Source organism: Calidris pugnax, unplaced genomic scaffold (genome assembly GCF_001431845.1).
Source record: "Calidris pugnax isolate Ruff unplaced genomic scaffold, ASM143184v1 scaffold107, whole genome shotgun sequence".
NCBI lineage: Eukaryota > Metazoa > Chordata > Aves > Charadriiformes > Scolopacidae > Calidris > Calidris pugnax.
The window spans coordinates 1,366,431-1,389,297 of NW_015090901.1; the positions used below are offsets into that span (position 1 = coordinate 1,366,431).

General features: G+C 38.1%; 1 protein-coding gene across 1 annotated transcript in view; it reads right to left on the reverse strand.

The window, feature by feature from the left end:
• SHANK2 (SH3 and multiple ankyrin repeat domains 2) overlaps positions 1 to 22,867 on the reverse strand; it is a 407,914-nt gene that overhangs the window by 337,202 nt on the left and 47,845 nt on the right. Inside the window, exons 5-10 of the mRNA XM_014948851.1 lie at positions 21,896 to 21,967; positions 21,191 to 21,299; positions 20,786 to 20,937; positions 19,829 to 19,996; positions 11,360 to 11,476; positions 6,850 to 6,927 (exon numbers count right to left, since the gene is read on the reverse strand). Coding sequence (XP_014804337.1) covers positions 6,850 to 6,927; positions 11,360 to 11,476; positions 19,829 to 19,996; positions 20,786 to 20,937; positions 21,191 to 21,299; positions 21,896 to 21,967 — 696 coding nt within the window. The remainder of the gene's footprint in view (positions 1 to 6,849; positions 6,928 to 11,359; positions 11,477 to 19,828; positions 19,997 to 20,785; positions 20,938 to 21,190; positions 21,300 to 21,895; positions 21,968 to 22,867) is intronic.

Consider the following 22,867-nt stretch of genomic DNA (forward strand, 5'->3'; position numbering starts at 1 on the left):
CAGCCACCAAGCACTTTCCTGGTGGAAGGGTTATTGGAACAACATCTCGTATCTCTGCTGTTCTCAGGAATGTTTTCATTTGGCAACATTTCCCCTGGTACCCTAACAGGTAACGTATCAGCACCACAAAGGCATAAATATGCCCAAAGAAATGCGTAAAATTCCCAAAAAGCCTTTTTCTCAAATGAGAACGTGTGTTCCTCTGCATAAATAGCACTTCAAGGTAAGTGATGAGGAAACATCTCATAGCTAATCATTGTTTACATCTGGATATATCACCGTGAGACCTCTCTCTCCTTTTTTTAATTTTAATTATGTGTTTTTAAGAAATAACATCGAGTATGCCTACATATATACATACTAACACACATTTTTATCCATACTTTGTTCTGGTTTGTTCACTTGTGTAGATTTAAAAATGCTAAATGAAACTCTTACTAATACCTCTATGTCTCAGTCTTAAAAAGCCACTCTGTACAATTTTTTATTATACTTATTCTAGTACTTTGGGGTTTTTTACATGATTAAAACCTTAAATCTTTTCCTATCAATAGCTAAATATCACAAATAATGAGTAAGTGCAAATTAGACTGTATGCTTTTACAGTGACAGATTGTCCTTTACCTATTATTTCTGTACTGCAAAACTCAACAGAACTGATCAACACAAGCACTGATCTAACACAAAAAAAAAAAAAAAAAACATAAAAAAAACCCAAAGCAAGTATGAATAAATTCCATTATTTGACTCAAATCAGGACAAAAGCTGGGAAAAGCTGAAAGTCTAACTAAAGGCAGAATGCGTAATGAGAAAAGAGCGACACACACAAAGAGCAATACACAATATTCAATGAGGCATTCTTCACACAGGTGCTTCAGGAAAAGAATTAGGATGAAAACAAATACCTGGCAAAGACAAAGTCCTTGTGTAATTCATACCCTCCATTAACACAGCAGTTACATATTTTAATATCAAGAGAGAAACCAGTATTTCATATTTGTAAAGATGCCTTTTTGAGGCACCGGACAGAGATTTTAGGTTTTAAAATTAGCTTGCTCAGAGTTTCACCTGTTCAGTAATAAGTCAGAGAATACCTGAGAAAAAATACCTGTCAGAGAATACCTGAGAAAAACTTCCTGTTCTTTGCCTGTAAATCTCATCAAAAAGATGAAATTCAAAACTATAATAAACTAAAGCAAAATTGGGGTTTGCGAAGCCATTACAGTGATATGCTGGATAATAAACCAGATTAATTTTTGACAGACCATTAGCAGGGCTGGAAGCATTGCAGGCCCTTCCACCTTGTGACAACCCCCTCCTCATTCCAGTCTAAGGCTTGGTCCCCAGCATCACTGCCCAAGCAAGGCTCCCTCTTTATACAATCAGTCCCAATTTCCCTTTAAGCTGAATTTCTCTCTTCCCTCACCCTTATCAATCTTGGTCTTGCTCCGTTCACTCTATTCTTTCGAGTCTCAGCCAGTTTTGTATTTTCTCACCCATCTCCAAGCTCCACATTTACTTCCCCATCCCCAACTGCACCCGTCTCCATTCCCCCCAGCCAGTTTAGCTTCCAACCACACAGCCTGATTTCGGAGCCCCTGTGTTTGAGCCAGACTGCAAACTGGTTTCCACTGCTACGTTATTAACATGGAGATCACCGACAGCATGCAGGGCAATTAAAGAAAACAAAACAAAACAAAGCAGCATAACACAACACAACACAACAGGGGAGATGGGACAAGGAGAGGTGGGTCAACGGAGTTTTTCAGTATGAGCAAAACAACACATGTTTTCCCTCACCCGTACTCCGAAACAGCTGAATCATTTTGTTTTTCCGAACAATGCCGCCTGAGATACCAGGCACGGAAAATTTCATTTCAAATGATTCAAATCTGGCAAAAGTATGAGCAATTGCAAATGGATGTACGGCCAACACGTTGGAAGGAACAATTCTACCTGCGGTGGAGACAGCTGCTCCTCCTCCTTCCACCTATGTCACACAAGCACATTCATAACCCACGCTGATTTGGGACAGCAACGGTCAATAATAAGATACATCCAAGAGGAATCATTCTCAGGTACAACTCTGCCATTAAAAGATGTCACTAAATGCCACCTCAGAATACTTCTGTACATTAGAATACATATGCTTCAAAAACACTGACTAATTATTAGTTCTATTAGCTTTAAGCCTGAAAGTGCTTTATAGCCCATATGAAAACATATGAATTATTCATACAGAGCTTCTGCTCACTAAAAGAAAAAGGAAAAACATGACAAACGAGGTGTATGTTCATTTTAACATAACAGAATTTCAACAGTAGTAGGTTTCAGAGTCTTACACTTGTGAACACTGCGAAACCCTTATATTTCTGAGTTACTGGATTAATATTTGCCAGATAGGTAAGAAATTATTTTACATTGATCAAGGAGCACATAAAATTTGTGGAAAACTAAGTAGCTACGGACATTGATAGGATATCATGGCTTTTCTGAAAGGGTATTTTGGGAGGTTTTACTAATAAAATACAAATGGTAATGTCAAAGAAACCTGTAAAGCCACTGGAAACTTTAACCTATAGCTGGAACAGAAGTTACAGTTCAGCAGTTCATAAACCAGTTTATGAGAGCTGTAAATACACCTACTGTATGTTGGTGGCAAATGTCAGGTTTCAGCAGCCTCTGTCATAGGTATGGATGATTGTGGAGGCATCAGCAGTACTTACAGCAGACACGAGCGAGAGCACGTCCAAGCTTAGTGCTACAAATAAAGGCACAGACCTGCTCTGATTACAGTTATTTCAAAAGAAAAATGGCCAAGCACAACATATATAACGGTGTATTATTAGATGGCACTTCCAGCTCTGTAACTCCAAAATTTTTTTTTTTCCATCTGTTAGCACAGAATAATTAGCGTGTAAGGTACTTGGATTACCCAGCCAAGACAGGATGGGTAAGTGATTAATAAATAGAAGTGGCAGTAAAGTATAATGATGTGGCACAGGTTTCATCTTAACTCTAAATCCTCCTCAGCCTTTAACCAAAATGCACAGAACACATGGAATTCTAACACTTGGATCGAGGATGGTGCTGCAGGAATTGCCCTGATCTGCTTGGAACGTACACGGAAGGAGGACAGAGGGAGGAGATTCACCCCACACCCATACAAGTGTTAATACTTATTAGCAGGGGGAAGGACCCCACAAAAAACCACACAGAGAAATGTCTGCTGACCCCTATTCTGTTCCTGCAGAGCACACCCCATCAGCTGCACCATCTATCAAGGCTGATGGTCACAGACTGACTTTCGGCTGTGGGTGACATCAGCTGTGCTCAGCACTGATTGCTGACTTAATGGACCCCAGTAATCAGTCAGGATGAAACATCTCTTCAAAAGGTAGCTAAGAAAAGCTTAGGTGCTTAATTGGGAAATACAGACAAGCTTCTTCGTGGCCTCGACACCTGACCACGTCATTCCAACACTACCTCCACTGAAAAGGCCATAAGGACAGCCAGATCCCAGGCAGAGACGTGTACGCGGCGTGGGATACCTGAATTAAGAGGCACAGAGCTCAGCAGATTCATTTTCCTTCCATATGATCTGATTAACCCAGGCTTGTTTTAATAAGCACAGTGATTTGGTAAGAAGGGAACATGCACACATCTGGCGTTTTTGGGTTGTAAAATTACACTGCATTCATGGGACACTAATGCTAGATACAAACTCTGCTGCTCATTTTCATCAAAATAAATAAAGCTTTGGCAGGCCTTGAAAGCAACACACCAATTTCTCCATGTCTGGGAACTTCTGTTTTACAGAATAGCACAGTTTTCGTATCATCAATTTTTCGAAGCAGCAATTCAAAAGAATCATCCTTTTAGATTTCGGAGAAAAGAACATAATGGAGGTTACTCAAAGGAATAGATGCCGCAGCTACAACCGTTCTCATTATGTACATATGAGATGCTTCAATGTTCCTTGCTACTGATTACATGAGTAAACATTTTTAGTATGCAAAATCCTATTAACTCAAGGGGATTCTGCATAATTTTATAACAGCTCCACTTGTGGTGTCTGATCGACTGGGTCAGCAACAGACAGATGGCAAAGAATTAATTCTAATGCTGCTTTATTGCAGTGCTGGCGTCAGGGTTTTCTCTACTCACTGCATTCAGAAAAACTAGAACTTTTCCTACATTCCCTACACTTAGAAGTAACACCACATAGAGTAAAAAGATGGAAAGTCGTTTCCTTTTTTAAAATATGTAGCTCTAGAAAGGACAAAATAAAGTCAACCGTATCATCAGTCCTTCTGTCCATACCAGGGGGAAAGTGACCAGTCAGAAGTCCAAGCATCCCAGGGTGCGTCAGGAAGAGTGTGGCCAGCAGGTCAAGATATTGTCAGTCCTTCTGTCCATACCAGGGGGACAATGACCAGTCAAAAGTCCGAGCATCCCAGGGAGCGTCAGGAAGAGTGTGGCCAGCAGGTCAAGGGAGGTCATCCTCCCCCTCTACTCTGCCCCGGGGCACTGGGACCAGCTCTGGGCTCCCCAGTTCCAGAAGGACAGGGAACTTCTGGAGAGGGTACAGCAAAGGGCTACAAAGATGATATGGGGACTAGAACATCTCTCTTATGAGGAAAGGCTGAGGGACTTGGGTCTTTTTAGTCTGGAGAAGAGAAGACTGAGGGGGGATCTGAAAAATGGTTATAAATACTTAAAGGGTGGGTGTCAGGAGGATGGGGCCAGTCTTTTTTCAGTGGTGCCCAGTGACAGGATAAGGAGCACCAGGCACAGACTTGAATATAAGAAGTTCCACCTAAACATGAGGAGGAACTTCTTTACTTTGAGAGGGGGAGAGCCCTGGAAGAGGCTGCCCAGGGAGGTGGTGGAGTCTCCTTCTCTGGAGACATTCAAACCCACCTGGACACGTTTATTCCATAAAGTCCGGGAAAGTTCCTGGGTCAGTAGGTGCACTTCCAGAGATATACTTTTTTCATTAAATTATTTCTTCTCTCTCCTGTGCTCACTTGATTTTATATAATTTTGGCGGTCATCCTTCACTTCTTGAAGCCCTACAGCTACCAGCACCAGCTCTTAGAAAGATTTTCTTTTCTGCCTTTTTCCGTTCTAAGAGGAAGAACAGGAATGTTGCAGCACTCAGCACCAAAAGGAAGATAAATGGAAATTCTTTCACTTGCCATTTACCCGCCCCACATAAAATCTTAAAACAAAAAGAAAAGTGAATCTGAAAAACATAAGGGAATAACATAATCTCATCTCTCAAAGTGAAGAGATGACACTGGAACCCATTCCTCCAATATTAAGGGTTTTCTCTTATCCTGTTTCTCAATCACTCCATAATTCTAAGGTACAAGGATAAGTATTACCTATTACTTCGTGAATTTGTGCTTAGCATGAATTTAGATTAAGAGCCCAAAAATAGTGCCTAAAATTAAATTATTAATGCACCATTTCCCCAATTTTGGGAAAATGGTCCCAAATGTAAACAATGATCTTGTTGGGATTTGCAGGCAGAACACTTAAGCTCTTGAGATACACAATTTACATCCAGAAAACCTTGAAAATATGGAAATAATTAAATTGATATAGACATATTTGGCAGAGTACTTTTTTAAACAGCCTGGAACTCAGAGGCATTATCTACACGTAAACTTTGGGGAGCCAACACGGGACATCATAGTTAATATTCCAACTATTTCAAAACGTGAGAGAAAAGGCAGTCTTCCTTGAGTTCTACACCAGCGTTATGCAAAATAGGTCAAGGATGTGATGGGAAAGATACAACAAGCAAAGGTAAATCAGGATTTCTTTTGGCAGAAAGACTACTCAGTTTTGGGAAGTAGCCCCCTCCTGTTTCACAACCACACAGTTGCCTTTAATGCTACTGTGCCATCATTTTTCCAGAACCACCATTTTCTGTAACTTGAAAAAAAAAATTCTTTCTGCTCCTTTTTCTTACAACATTACAGCTTTCATCCCTATTTCTCACATGTCAGTTTGCATTATGAATGTTCCTCTGAAATCTCAGCTAATTAAGACTTCTTCAGAAAGAAGGGCTTAAGGTTGTCAGGCATACCTGACAACCCTTCGGACAAACAATTTCCAGCCATTTGGATTTTTAATTAAGCTTTCTGAAAGTACTTTAATATACGAAAATGGTGGGAAAAAAAAAATCTAGTCAGTTTTGACTAATCCAAAGAAAGACTTCATTTTCTTTTGGAAGCAGAGATGACAGCTTCAACTTTTACCTCTGACATTAAATCAAACCTGGCCCTGAAACTTGACCCAGCTCTTCAGCCTCACACCCAAGGAAGAGTTTCATTATGGCCAAGTCAACAGGGGCCAAATGAAGCTTAACTGCCTGGTCACTCCTTGGACCTCTCTTACATGGGACTGGAGATCATCACAGAGCACAGCATATCCAACCACGGATATTTCACGTTTTGTCATCAACAGCTCATAGGATTCTCAAATTCATTGACAGTGTCACCAGAACAGCTAAGAGTGAGTGTGTTTTTCTCTCACTCTTCATTATTCCAGGACATCCTCACTTATTGGAGGTGTTGAAGGACAGGCTGGATGGGGCTTTGAGCAACCTCGTCTAGTGGGAGGTGTCCCTGCCCAGGGCAGGGGGTTGGAACTTAATGATCACTAAGGTCCCTTCCAACCCAAACCATTCTATGGTTTTATGATCGCTGCATTGCACAAAACCCACAGTTTCCTAAATTATAGTTCTTCTAGCTTCTCCACAAAACCAAGTTCACGTGAGAGTTTCCTAAAAATATATTTCTGGAGGGCTTGGGGAAAGGGTATTTCTTTTTTTACCTGAAACGGAGACTGGCTGTTGTAGTTCTTGATCTCCTTGTTGGCTCCCCTGAACAGCAGCACCCTCGCACAGCTCTCCTGGAAACGGTACAAGAGTAAATTTGGTAATAAGGGTCTTTAGTTACTAAACTGTGGCTATGAGATGTGTTGCTGCTCGGTATAACCTTCCTTAGATAAGAAGCAAACAAAGTAAATAAATGATCTGAGAAATTAAGTTATTAAAATAGTGCTTTAACTATGGCAAAGCTTTAGGTGCTTTTGCAGTGCGTGGAAATAATATGGAAGTGTAAAAACACGTAGGACAATGTGAGAGCTAAACATATCATTAAACTTTTTTTTTTAAAGTGTACTGTGGAAATTCCATATATGAAAAACCAGATTTTGCAGAAAAAGTGTTGGTTCAAAATGAAATTTTACTTTCATATGGTTTTTGCCTGTTTTGTAGGGAAAACGGAACTGTTCACAGTAGAGTAAACAGTACCTGGGATGAAGGATATTCTCTACCGGAAAAAAAATAAATAGAGCAGTTTTACCACTTGCATGCACTTATTTCGGCTTTTTTCAACCTATCTTCAATTTTTAACATTTAATGTATGTCAGGTTTTTTTTTAATATATATGTGAAATTATTTAGTCTGCCTCTACACGCTGCACTGACCAGTCTTCACTTCTCTTTTTTCCCCTAAAAATACTTGCAAAAAAATAAATAAAGCAGTTTTACCACTTGTATGCACCTATTTCGGCTTTCTTCAACCTGTCTTCAATTTTTAACATTTAATATATGGCAGGTTTTTTTAGTATATGTGAAATTATTTAGTCTGGCTCTACACACTGCACTGACCAGCCTTCACTTCTCTTTTTTCCCCTAAAAATACTGACCTTTACAGCAAAAGCCCAATACAGACCTTCCAACAAGAGAAAAGTATGGCTTCAGGTCCTCTGAACTGAGGAAATCTGCCAACGATATCCTTTAAAAACAATTTTTTTTGACCAATACAGTGTATTGCTGAAGTTGCTACTCTGTGCCGCTGTAAAATACGACTGATCATAACCTGCTAGAAATCCTCTGGGGTTCTGGCACGGTTCTCAGAATACTAAACTTTTTGATGATCCACATATAAGCTGTATTTCCTACCTGTCATCTTTAATGTTCATCTTTACACCTTACGCAAACCAGTTCACATTTCTAAATGGTTTTACATTTCCTATTCATAAATATTTCTATTAATTTTATTGTGCTTTCCGGATTTCTTGTCATGTTGGGCTATGGACGTCTACCTAATGAGGTATTTCAATGTGCTACCTTTCACTTTTAACAGTAAATTTGCAGCCAGAGAAAACAAACATATAATTTAGCTATTTGAGTGGCAGAAATGAAGCTTATTTACTAGATTCTGAGTCATAAGTGAATGCGCAGAAATTATGATTGAAAGTAATTTTTGTCATTGTGGTTTCTAATTTCTCCCACCAGATCCTTGATCCCATTAAGTCTCCTCTGTCACAAGGTTGTCCTAAATATATCTGAGTAATAATTCAACACTTGAAAAACAAAAGAATTACACATTTTAAAACTCTACATGATTTGCAAATTTAACTAAGTCTGCAGTGTAACGAAAAACATGCAGTGTTTTGTTTATGATTAAAATGATTTATTTATTAAATGCTTTTTAAAAGGTAAGTTTTCACAAAAATGGTCAGAGTACTTCAACATAAGAATTTTCAAGGAAACTTGCATTTGGGTATTTTTATTCTTTTAAACCAAATAGAAGCAGTCTCAGCTTCACCTTCTCTCCCTTTTGTCTCCTCCCCATTCTTCCAGTATTAAGGATAACAAACTAGGGAGAATAAGCAAAAAAAATACCACCAGAAATTAATTTGATTACTTTTCGTCTCTTCATTCAATGGAAATTCCACATTTTAGAGCTCTCCACTGTGAAGGTGCTGCTTACGAATGCCCTAACTCCTGTTTATGCACATTTTGGCCCTGAGGAGCTAGTAACTTCTGATACTGAGATCTTAGTATTGCTCGTTCATTGTATCATACCTAAACTGAATATGCAGCAGCTTTTTAGACTTGAAAAGATTAAAAACTATTTCACAGAGAAGTGTGGGCTTGTCAGCAGATTAGATTCAATTTGCTGTCTGAGAGCTAATTACTTGATTTAACTCTAAACAGTTTTCATGTAGAATCCAATCCACTGACTGAAAGAAAGCAAACTTCATCCCAGCGTTACTATTTGCAAAATATAGAAGTATAAGATCTGTCCAGATTTTATTAATTTACTGGAAGGCCACAAAATATCTTTAAAAAAGAAGAATTTATTCAGATCAGCATTTAGCTGACACTCAGGAGAACAGAATTACCAACTTCAGAAAGCATCCCAAGAAAATCCCTTAGGGAAGGCTGGAAGGGAAAAATCCAAGGGGTAATGACTCCATCTACAGGAATCGAGAGGTAAAAAGGATGCTGCTGTCCTTCCCATCCTCTCCATCCAGAAACGGCCAGCACCCTTTCTCCCACATTCCCTAACAACCCTGTAAGAAGTCAGCACAGTGATTTTTAAAAGCAGGTTACTGCTCTCAGCACCCTGAGAAAAACCTTTTTATTTTCAAATATGCCTGATGAAGGAAAACAGAAGCATGAGAGCATAGTCACAAAATGTGAAACTTTGATTCACAAAGCCAAGATCAATGACCGTGAAATTTCAATAAAAAGGACACTGTAAGAAGTCAGCACAGTGATTTTTAAAAGCAGGTTACTGCTCTCAGCACCCTGAGAAAAACCTTTTTATTTTCAAATATGCCTGATGAAGGAAAACAGAAGCATGAGAGCATAGTCACAAAATGTGAAACTTTGATTCACAAAGCCAAGATCAATGACCGTGAAAACATTTGCAAATTTGTAGATGCAATTTCAATTAGAGTCTCTAAGTCTCCCACAGAAAACTTTTTTCCACTGAGGTCAGGAGAAAAAACACATCTCGACATGAAAAATTATTGTCGTTCTAACACTCAAGAAAAGTGAAGTAAATGAGGTTAAAGTAAATATTCTTAAATATTTTTGCCCACAGAAGCGCTTACTAGAAGTTACACATTAAGCCTAAATGCAAATATTTGTTGCAATGAAGGTGAATTTCATTTCTCTGCAAAATTTTCTAGGAATTTTAACATGTACCAGCTTGCAAGTTTTATATGCCTTCAGTCACAGAAGCGACCCAAGCTGAGCAGAGGAACTACTGCTAACCCTAAATTAGTTGTTGTAGGTACTTGAGAGCCCGTTGAAGACAATCAGTAGATGGTGAGAAAGCAGCAGTCCATACAGGTACCACTCCCACTGAGATGCTGTGTACTTATATAATTATATATTATAGATAATTACATAATATAATAATCAGCATCAACGGGGAAGATTTCTATGGCTAGACTCTACATGCATTTCTATCAATTATGACATGCAAATCCAGCCCAAAGTCTTGAAAAATGTCAAATTATTCCCAAAATTGTGTTTGTTGAGAGGTTGAGGGTGTTTTAGACCTAATTGAGAAATCTGTCTTGACAAGACTTTTGAAAAAAAGCTAAGATGGTAATTAATTAAGAAGCAGATGCTTTAACAGATGTTTCACTAGTTACAGCCACATCTCATGACTTGTGTTTTCCTAATTCAATGTAACATCATGTATGCTGTGTTTTAACACAGTTGTAAAACTCATTTGCTCCACATCCCATCCATGCAGAGAGAAGATAAAACGCTATCAAATCATATGGTTCTATTATTTGTAAACAACTATAAGAGTCATAAACAGCAGAGAATCCAGTATCTTCTCTATAATCTAAAGACACGCTTCCACGGTGTTTTCCAGTATTTCTTATTTAATTCTAATTTAAATTCTTCCAAAACAGCAATAAATTCTGAATAAGAAACAAATATTTAGATATGATACAAAAAGCAGAAGCTGGTAGAACACGGTGTTGTTTCATTTTCTAATTAATATGTATGCTCCTGCTACCTACAATGAACAGCCCTATTTGTAATCAGTGAATAAAATACTAATAATATAGTTTTTAATTATGTTCTTTCTAGTTTCTAAGGCCACTGTTTAAAAGCTGTAACACTTCATTGCATAAAACAAATGAAAAATAATGAGCTATGTTCTTCTTCAGTGTAACTTGCCTCTATGGATCAATAGTAATGGGAAAATTATCCCAAAATGCATTTATTAAAAAGTGAGAAAACTGCATCTCAGGAAAACCCAACAGCAAACCAGTAAACTTCTTCAACAGAAAACTCAACAAATCTCTGTTTCTGTGGATGGACATGAAAAATGCAACATTTTTACCTCAATCCTGCCTTTTTTTTTCCTGGCTACATGTCATTCTCTTACAGCACTGGTTTCCAGTGTCAAGGGGACTGGAGTCCCTGGCCTCATCTTCCCCCAAAGCAAGACATTTCTCCCACTTCCTCACGCAGAGGGGACCCCTGACACCCCCCAGCTCCTGCTGTGTCACCTCACCTGGTTGTACAGGGCACAGATGTGCAGCGCCGTGTTCCCCGAGGCGTTCTGCGCACACATATCGGCCCCGTAGAAGAGAAGATGCTCCAGATGTTGGACGTGTCCGTACCGGCAAGCCTGTCAAGAGATCAATTCCTATTTTGGTTATTATACAATCTAGGCAAGCGTTCCAGGTCAAGATTTTTAGCAGAGAAGATGCTATTTTACTTAGGGCCTTCTTTTTAGAACCACCCCTGGACTGAATGGGAGGACTAACACCCAGATGTGCACCCAGTGCCAATGGGTGCGCTTCAGGTGCAGCAAGTTTAAGGGATCAAGAAAATACAAATTTGGCACATTTTATCCACTAATATTCCTAAGTGTCAAACGTGACAAGCCAGCTAAACAGAAAGCAGGGGTTTTTGTCCTGCTGATCTCCAGGAAGTTGTCCACTAGATGGCATTGAAGACGATGAGATGTCTGAAGCTCGCTTTTAAGGGGTGGAAACAGTTTGGGGAAATTTTAACCGTAATTCAAGTAATAATCCTCTGGATTCTGTGATGTCAAGCAGATGCACAGTATGCAAAAGGGTACTGATCCAAAAGAGGGAAAAATCTTCAAGAGTTGTGTTATCAGTCACACAAATGTAATTTTAGACTCTGAATACTTGGAAACGAGCCTCTCTCAATGAGACTCTAGTGCAATTTGAAACTCTCCTTATTAACAAATAAATTTGAGCTAAATCACAGTATTTCCATTCATCAGTCTCATTTACGTGACTGCCGCCTTCTCTATAACACACCAGCTGGGCATCTCCCAATTTGTAATGTTTTTACCTTCCTAGCACCTCAGATCAGTATCATTCCTGTGTAATAATATGGAATTTAAACTGAGAGATAACAGGGATACAGAGCCATTCACTCTATCTTAGGTACCTAATTACTACTGACTTCAATGGGAGTTACAAACCTACACAAGTTGCAATTTGGATTAGAAAAATTAAGTTTTACTCAATACCTAAATTATATCTGTGACACATCGCAAATCCCAGTTTAGTATCCCAACCAGTACCCTGAATACTTGGAAACGAGCCTCTCTGAACGAGACTCTAGTGCAATTTGAAACTTTCCTTATTAACAAATAAATTTGAGCTAAATCACAGTATTTCCATTCGTCAGTCGTCAGTCTCATTTACGTGACTGACACCTTCTCTATAACACACCAGCTGAGCATCTCCCAATTTGTAATGTTTTTACCTTCCTAACACCTCAGATCAGTATCATTCCTGTGTAATAATACGGAATTTAAACTGAGAGATAACAGGGATACAGAGCCATTCACTCTGTCTTAGTCCTAGCACCTCAGATCAGTATCATTCCTGTGTAATAATATGGAATTTAAACTGAGAGATAACAGGGATACAGAGCCATTCACTCTATCTTAGGTACCTAATTACTACGCAAATCCCAGTTTAGTATCCCAACCAGTACGTCTTTTCTTCCTAAAACAATGTTTATTAAATAGTTTATTTATTTACAAATTATTTCCCAAAATAACAGGGATATTATTCTAGCTGTTACTAGAACAGGAACATTTTAACACCAGGCAGCAGAAAGCCAGCATCCAACAACAAGCAAATGGAAAATCAGTACCAAACTGTAAATGTGTTTCTGGCTGTGGGGGAGATTAAATACATAATTAGCTATAAATTACCAATTCTGTCTAGTCTCTAAAAGTCACTCAACATCTAGGTACAGAAATGAAGATGTAATTATTGAAATAACTCCTGAAATGTAAGAACTGATTCCAACTTTATATTCTTATTAAAATAAACTGGGCTAAAATCAAGCCCTTTCTCCACGTCACTTCCTCTGCTACAGGAGAATTTGCCTATTTTTTGCCAGTCTGACTATAATGCTTACTCAGCTTATGGGGAGACACTGGAAAACAACCAACGCAGGGGATTTCACCTCCTTAGAGGGGTGTGAGTGGTAGCTGAGCTCTCCAAACCACTCATCAGCCTCCCCAGGACAGTCAATAGAGAGAGACATGTCTCTCCAGGTGATATCCTTTTTATCAATATCTTAGCACAGCATGAACCACCATCTTCCCTCTTCCCCTTTCTATAGGGGCAACCCTGAGGCTTAACTTCTACAGCTAAAGACTGTATCAGCAAAATGAAAAATACACTTGCTACCAATTATTTCCTTGCCATGCAAGTTAACTTTGCCTTCTTCACACAGATGACAGCAGATGGGATTGTATCATATCATCATCTTTCTTAATTCACCGGGGAGTGCTCATATTATTGATTACTGAAAACAGACTGCCCATAATCCAGATGTAAACATTGATTTATTTCGGATTACAAGCAATACAATGGGTTTGGAAAGCTCTGTTCCATTATGAGAAATAAGAGCCGTATATGTATGAGGCTGGGTTTTCAAAATAGGAAATTTTTCTCTATATTTTCAAGCAGTCCAGATGGGGTAATACTTTGATCTATACGATCCATTTCCTCCACATCCTCAGAAATTATGGTAGTAAATAAATCCTTTTTTTTTTTTCCTACTAGAGATGGATCCAAATAACCTCAATCTGAACAAACACAGGGAAAAAGCTCAGATCTCTGCCCAAATCTGGGTACCAAAGCTATCTCCCATTTCTTTCACAGGAAAGAAGAAAAGAAGTTGCATACTAAAAAGATTAGTGCACAGAAAAGAAAGTGAGCCTAGATTACCTATGCAGGCCTGAAAGGTTGATTAATCATTTGTTTATTTAGCTGCTCATACTACATCAGTTCCATTTTTTATGATTACTCAAACTCATCCATACAGAGGAAAGGCATAAAATAGCTCTAATGACATTGGGACTATTAGAATCTTTCAACTTTGTAAATTGCAGAGTTTATCAATATGCAAAGAGAAATTAATGAAGCATTCTTACACAACTGTTGCATAACATTCAGATGTTTCTGGAGGAGACAAGATAAAGAGTTCAAAGAAAAAGATTTTTTCAGAAAATGCCTTACCAAACATTATAGGGTTTTTTGAGAGAGAAAATTGAGGTGAGGGAGAAGATCTGCTTTTCCAACAGCTATGGGGAAGCTGACCAAGGTGTGCCAACACCATGAACCTCATAAGGTTGGTTTTTTTTTTAATTTTTCTTTATAGAGAACTGTACCACATTTATCCCCACCCTGAGTATGTAAGAGAGGAAAGGTAACCCCTTGTACAAACAGCAAAAGAAAAACCCTTAGAATCCCCAATTCCACACAGGCAGGGAATGAAAACTGACTCAAACTGTGAGTTTATAAGCGTTTAACATCCTTTAGTGCAACATACTGAAGGATTCCAGCAGTGGGATTGTGCATCCAAATCTTCCTGTAAAGTTCACCAGAAAGAAAGGAGAAAGTACCTCTAGCAAACATGCAAGAAGCATTACCAGGGATACTAAAACTGGCATCTAACAAAAATATTGAGTTACGTTTTTTTACTGTAGCGCCACTAATATAACGCTAAACTTCCAGAGTCCATTGCATAAATATGACAGGTGCAATTTCTGCAGCAAAACCCACAGTAACCACAGGATTTCAAAGTTACAGAACTCCACAGGAACGGTTTCCACTTCCAATTCACCCCAGCAGGATGCGAAGTAATAAGCAAACAGCAAAAGGAAGTAATTCCATACTTGTATGTGCAGGGACCAAACATACCTAAATGGAGTTTAACCATAGAACACACACAGCAGATTTCCTCACACAGCTTCAAACCCCACACAAAAAGCAAACTCTCCTACCTGATGAATTTCTTGCCATCCATTTTCATCCTTGCAACTGACCGTAGCGTGTTCGTGCAGCAGCAGCTCACAGCAGTAAGGGTCCCCTCCCACGATGGCCGTGTGGTACAGAGGTGTCAGGCCACAGCTGTCCTTGTAGTTAGGAGATGCTCCAAGCTCTAAAAGGGTCTGAAAGCAATCACAAACTGTGAAAAAAATATATTATGGAGGGAATTCAAACTATAAAGGGATTTTTCTACCCGTAATAGTATTCACAAGGTTGACATTTGCCATAACATATATTTTTTGCTCACTAAGGGGATAGAATAGGGTGTACCACAGAATAAGTTAAGCAAGAAATGACCTTGGAAGAACTAGGATCTGAAGGAACCTGTGGGGACAGCAAGGAAAGGATGAATGGCAATGCCAATTTCCATCCTCTCATTAAGTTCAGAAATCTCAGTTCTGAAAATGCCGTGTCACCTTTGCAACACATTCACCTCTTCAGTTACAAGAGGCTTTATCAAAAATGTCATGCAATTTAAATATCTGTCAAAAGGGAATAAGGAAAAGCCATAAACATGAGATTTAATCTAGGACACGGAGGTGAATTCAGAATACCTGTTAAAATACAAAAGAAAACAGAAGAGACTGTGTTAAGATAGAACGTGTAATCCTTGTCACTGGCATTTGCTTTCAAAGAGATAAGTAATAATAACGCTATTTCTATTTCCTCAGACAGATCTCTCCCAATATATCAATGAATAAGGTTACATTTCACCAATTTTTCTTCCTATCAGAAATTAAAAGGCCCTTTTTTGAAAGCAAATCCTAAGATTTGAAAGCCACAAGAAAGCACTAGAACAAGCACATACTTAGGGATCCACTAAGTACAAAACACTAATTAACTGAAAACATTCTCCTTTATACATATTTTTTTAATAAAATAATGTATAATTTGCTATTGAAAGCATTTACCTTGAGGGTTACTTGGTTCTTGGCTCTTGCTGCTTTGTGCAGAGCTGTCATTCCATCTTTGGCTCTAAAGTCTAAATGTGCCCCTCCATTTTTCAGAGCTTTTATCACTTCTACTGTATTGTCAAGCTGAACTGCCAAAGTCAGGGGTGTTTCTAAAGAAGAGAAGAACATGAACTTGAAAAAAAATGAGCAAATTCATAAAATAAAGAACATTCACTTTCAAAATGTTAAGTCAAAAATGCTGCTCAAAGAAAATTATCAATTTTCTACTTTGGACAGCCAAGCCATACAGATTCCATTAGCCTGGAAGGCAACAGAATGAATGTGTGAGATTCAACTCATTAATCAATTTTGATTGAACAAACCCAAGGTACTACTTCATGCTGCTGGTTTTATTTTTCTGACCTCCAGTCTCTAGGTCATGATAGTTTGGGTCCAGTCCTCGGTCCAACATCTTTGTGATTTTTTCCACTGAGAGATGGTGGATGTGATCCATAAATTTTCTCAAATTAGCCTGAAACAAAGAGTGACAAATGAATCATCCTCTAATTTTAAAAGGAAAATACTGACTAAAAGTGAAATATTCTGTCAATTTATGTCAATAACCATTGACATCACTGAACAGTAGCTAATTTCACATTCCTTGTGAACTTGACTTTATACTGAGAGCATAGACCCTACAGCTTATAATGTTCAAAAGTCAAACACAGTAAGAATATCCTTGTTTTTATAATTTTAAGGAAAAAAATGAAGCTTGCTTTTAAGGGGTGGAAACAGTTTGGGGAAATTTTAACCGTAATTCAAGTAATAATCCTCTGGATTCTGTGATGTCAAGCAGATGCACAGTATGCAAAAGGGTACTGATCCAAAAGAGGGAAAAATCTTCAAGAGTTGTGTTATCAGTCACACAAATGTAATTTTAGACTCTGAATACTTGGAAACGAGCCTCTCTCAATGAGACTCTAGTGCAATTTGAAACTCTCCTTATTAACAAATAAATTTGAGCTAAATCACAGTATTTCCATTCATCAGTCTCATTTACGTGACTGCCGCCTTCTCTATAACACACCAGCTGGGCATCTCCCAATTTGTAATGTTTTTACCTTCCTAGCACCTCAGATCAGTATCATTCCTGTGTAATAATATGGAATTTAAACTGAGAGATAACAGGGATACAGAGCCATTCACTCTATCTTAGGTACCTAATTACTACTGACTTCAGTGGGAGTTACAAACTTACACATGTTGCAATTTGGATTAGAAAAATTAAGTTTTACTCAATACCTAAATTATATCTGTGACACATCCCAAATCCCAGTTTAGCATCCCAACTAGTACGTCATTTCTTCCTAAAACAATGTTTATTAAACAGTTTATTTATTTACAAATTATTTCCCAAAAGAACAGGGATATTATTCTAGCTGTTACTAGAACAAAAACATTTTAATGCCAGGCAGCAGAAAGCCAGCATCCAACAACAAGCAAATGGAAAATCAGTACCAAACTGTAAATGTGTTTCTGGCTGTGGGGGAGATTAAATACATAATTAGCTATAAATTACCAATTCTGTCTAGTCTCTAAAAGTCACTCAACATCTAGGTACAGAAATGAAGATGTAATTATTGAAATAACTCCTGAAATGTAAGAACTGATTCCAACTTTATATTCTTATTAAAATAAACTGGGCTAAAATCAAGCCCTTTCTCCACGTCACTTCCTCTGCTACAGGAGAATTTGCCTATTTTTTGCCAGTCTGACTATAATGCTTACTCAGCTTATGGGGAGACACTGGAAAACAACCAACGCAGGGGATTTCACCTCCTTAGAGGGGTGTGTGTGGTAGGTGAGCTCTCCAAACCACTCATCAGCCTCCCCAGTACAGTCAATAGAGAGAGACATGTCTCTCCAGGTGATATCCTTTTTATTAATATCTTAGCACAGCATGAACCACCATCTTCCCTCTTCCACTTTCTATAGGGGCAACCCTGAGGCTTAACTTCTACAGCTAAAGACTGTATCAGCAAAATGAAAAATACACTTGCTACCAATTATTTCCTTGCCATGCAAGTTAACTTTGCCTTCTTCACACAGATGACAGCAGATGGGATTGTATCATATCATCATCTTTCTTAATTCACCGGGGAGTGCTCATATTATTGATTACTGAAAACAGACTGCCCATAATCCAGATGTAAACATTGATTTATTTCGGATTACAAGCAATACAATGGGTTTGGAAAGCTCTGTTCCATTATGAGAAATAAGAGCCGTATGTGTATGAGGCTGGGTTTTCAAAATAGGAAATTTTTCTCTATATTTTCAAGCAGTCCAGATGGGGTAATACTTTGATCTATACGATCCATTTCCTCCACATCCTCAGAAATTATGGTAGTAAATAAATCCTTTTTTTTTTTCCTACTAGAGATGGATCCAAATAACCTCAATCTGAACAAACACAGGGAAAAAGCTCAGATCTCTGCCCAAATCTGGGTACCAAAGCTATCTCCCATTTCTTTCACAGGAAAGAAGAAAAGAAGTTGCATACTAAAAAGATTAGTGCACAGAAAAGAAAGTGAGCCTAGATTACCTATGCAGGCCTGAAAGGTTGATTAATCATTTGTTTATTTAGCTGCTCATACTACATCAGTTCCATTTTTTATGATTACTCAAACTCATCCATACAGAGGAAAGGCATAAAATAGCTCTAATGACATTGGGACTATTAGAATCTTTCAACTTTGTAAATTGCAGAGTTTATCAATATGCAAAGAGAAATTAATGAAGCATTCTTACACAACTGTTGCATAACATTCAGATGTTTCTGGAGGAGACAAGATAAAGAGTTCAAAGAAAAAGATTTTTTCAGAAAATGCCTTACCAAACATTATAGGGTTTTTTGAGAGAGAAAATTGAGGTGAGGGAGAAGATCTGCTTTTCCAACAGCTATGGGGAAGCTGACCAAGGTGTGCCAACACCATGAACCTCATAAGGTTGGTTTTTTTTTTAATTTTTCTTTATAGAGAACTGTACCACATTTATCCCCACCCTGAGTATGTAAGAGAGGAAAGGTAACCCCTTGTACAAACAGCAAAAGAAAAGCCCTTAGAATCCCCAATTCCACACAGGCAGGGAATGAAAACTGACTCAAACTGTGAGTTTATAAGCGTTTAACATCCTTTAGTGCAACATACTGAAGGATTCCAGCAGTGGGATTGTGCATCCAAATCTTCCTGTAAAGTTCACCAGAAAGAAAGGAGAAAGTACCTCTAGCAAACATGCAAGAAGCATTACCAGGGATACTAAAACTGGCATCTAACAAAAATATTGAGTTACGTTTTTTTACTGTAGCGCCACTAATATAACGCTAAACTTCCAGAGTCCATTGCATAAATATGACAGGTGCAATTTCTGCAGCAAAACCCACAGTAACCACAGGATTTCAAAGTTACAGAACTCCACAGGAACGGTTTCCACTTCCAATTCACCCCAGCAGGATGCGAAGTAATAAGCAAACAGCAAAAGGAAGTAATTCCATACTTGTATGTGCAGGGACCAAACATATCTAAATGGAGTTTAACACACACGGCGCATTTCCTCAGGCAGCTTCAAACCCCACACACAAAGCAAACTCTCCTACCTGATGAATTTCTTCCTAAATGGAGTTTAACCATAGAACACACACAGCAGATTTCCTCACACAGCTTCAAACCCCACACAAAAAGCAAACTCTCCTACCTGATGAATTTCTTGCCATCCATTTTCATCCTTGCAACTGACCGTAGCGTGTTCGTGCAGCAGCAGCTCACAGCAGTAAGGGTCCCCTCCCACGATGGCCGTGTGGTACAGAGGTGTCAGGCCACAGCTGTCCTTGTAGTTAGGAGATGCTCCAAGCTCTAAAAGGGTCTGAAAGCAATCACAAACTGTGAAAAAAATATATTATGGAGGGAATTCAAACTATAAAGGGATTTTTCTACCCGTAATAGTATTCACAAGGTTGACATTTGCCATAACATATATTTTTTGCTCACTAAGGGGATAGAATAGGGTGTACCACAGAATAAGTTAAGCAAGAAATGACCTTGGAAGAACTAGGATCTGAAGGCACCTGTGGGGACAGCAAGGAAAGGATGAATGGCAATGCCAATTTCCATCCTCTCATTAAGTTCAGAAATCTCAGTTCTGAAAATGCCGTGTCACCTTTGCAACACATTCACCTCTTCAGTTACAAGAGGCTTTATCAAAAATGTCATGCAATTTAAATATCTGTCAAAAGGGAATAAGGAAAAGCCATAAACATGAGATTTAATCTAGGACACGGAGGTGAATTCAGAATACCTGTTAAAATACAAAAGAAAACAGAAGAGACTGTGTTAAGATAGAACGTGTAATCCTTGTCACTGGCATTTGCTTTCAAAGAGATAAGCAATAATAACGCTATTTCTATTTCCTCAGACAGATCTCTCCCAATATATCAATGAATAAGGTTACATTTCACCAATTTTTCTTCCTATCAGAAATTAAAAGGCCCTTTTTTGAAAGCAAATCCTAAGATTTGAAAGCCACAAGAAAGCACTAGAACAAGCACATACTTAGGGATCCACTAAGTACAAAACACTAATTAACTGAAAACATTCTCCTTTATACATATTTTTTTAATAAAATAATGTATAATTTGCTATTGAAAGCATTTACCTTGAGGGTTACTTGGTTCTTGGCTCTTGCTGCTTTGTGCAGAGCTGTCATTCCATCTTTGGCTCTAAAGTCTAAATGTGCCCCTCCATTTTTCAGAGCTTTTATCACTTCTACTGTATTGTCAAGCTGAACTGCCAAAGTCAGGGGTGTTTCTAAAGAAGAGAAGAACATGAACTTGAAAAAAAATGAGCAAATTCATAAAATAAAGAACATTCACTTTCAAAATGTTAAGTCAAAAATGCTGCTCAAAGAAAATTATCAATTTTCTACTTTGGACAGCCAAGCCATACAGATTCCATTAGCCTGGAAGGCAACAGAATGAATGTGTGAGATTCAACTCATTAATCAATTTTGATTGAACAAACCCAAGGTACTACTTCATGCTGCTGGTTTTATTTTTCTGACCTCCAGTCTCTAGGTCATGATAGTTTGGGTCCAGTCCTCGGTCCAACATCTTTGTGATTTTTTCCACTGAGAGATGGTGGATGTGATCCATAAATTTTCTCAAATTAGCCTGAAACAAAGAGTGACAAATGAATCATCCTCTAATTTTAAAAGGAAAATACTGACTAAAAGTGAAATATTCTGTCAATTTATGTCAATAACCATTGACATCACTGAACAGTAGCTAATTTCACATTCCTTGTGAACTTGACTTTATACTGAGAGCATAGACCCTACAGCTTATAATGTTCAAAAGTCAAACACAGTAAGAATATCCTGGTTTTTATAATTTTAAGGAAAAAACGAGTGAAAGTGTCATTTAGTAAGAAATCAGGATGGTGATTGTTGTTATTACTCTGATCTGCAAATGAGTCTAAAGACGGAAATCGCCATTTTTGCAGCATGCTGGAAGCACATCATATTTACAAAGTGAGGTTTGTTTAAAATTACTTGGACACATATGGAGGAGTCAAAAATTGGAATTTTTCTATGACAGAAATTCCCAGCTCACGATTCCCACATCTCTATTGGTGCTGGAAGCACACACTGTTTGTTGTTCAGCCCTTGCCCAGGCAGTGATAAATTCCTATTCCTTATTTCCAGTTTCTCAGATGCATTATTTTGCTGTGTCAGCAATTGCTGACTTGTCCAGTAAATCTGGCCTACCTTTGTGTGAAGCTTGGCCAGCTGTTTTTCATCAAGATTGAACTGTTTGTACACTCTTTTCTTGTATCGAAACTGGGGGAAGAAAGAAAGAATAAATTTTTCATGTTCTATTTTGCTTAAAAACTTGTAATACAATTTCCTGACCTTACCAGAAAGTATCATCCACAATGATGAAGATTTAGGCAAAATTATAAAAAGGGATCAGTGTTTCATTTTGAATACTCACCAATAACCAGCACTCAGCTTAACATATAGTTACAGTTCATGTAAGCAAAATTCATATCTTGTATAAGTATAGTGAAATCAAGGGAGGTGTATCTAAAGTGAGATTGGTCCCTGGAATCTGAAATATGCAAGAATTACAGTGAAAAGAGATTTTCCCTAAGGATATCTCTGCACTTTCATTTATAGTCTCAGGCAGAAAGAAGACCTGGGAAGGCAAATTAAATAAAAAAATACATATTTCAAAATATCAGCTTAGCGTTTCTGAATGTGGTGGTTTTTTTTTTTTTAAAAAAAAAAAAAAACAAGGATTCCTGGTAAATTCCCTTAAGATAGGCAAAACTTACACGTGGGAATAGTTCTCCTGATGTTCAGCAGAACTGGTCCTGTGAATGAGGTTCAGAGGATCACCTCTTTTTTTGGCTGAAACTCACTCAGATTCTACCCTATGGCCCGAGTAGCAAGAACTACGGCAAAAATCACGAGGTTTACATAGTTATAACTTACTATTATCTAATTGTACTATGCAGAATTCAAAGAATGCAGCACGTCTGTTGGACAAGGAGACTGTACTCAATGAGGCTTTAATACCAGCTTTTCACAAGCCCACTTTTAACCCCTGAATTGCAATCCTTCAGCTGCAGTGACAAGAATTTTGCAATCAGTGAAAATTGATGAAACAATATGACAGAAAAAAAAAAAAATAAAGTGGTTATTTATTTTGCCTGTGGCTATAATATGGAGATCAGT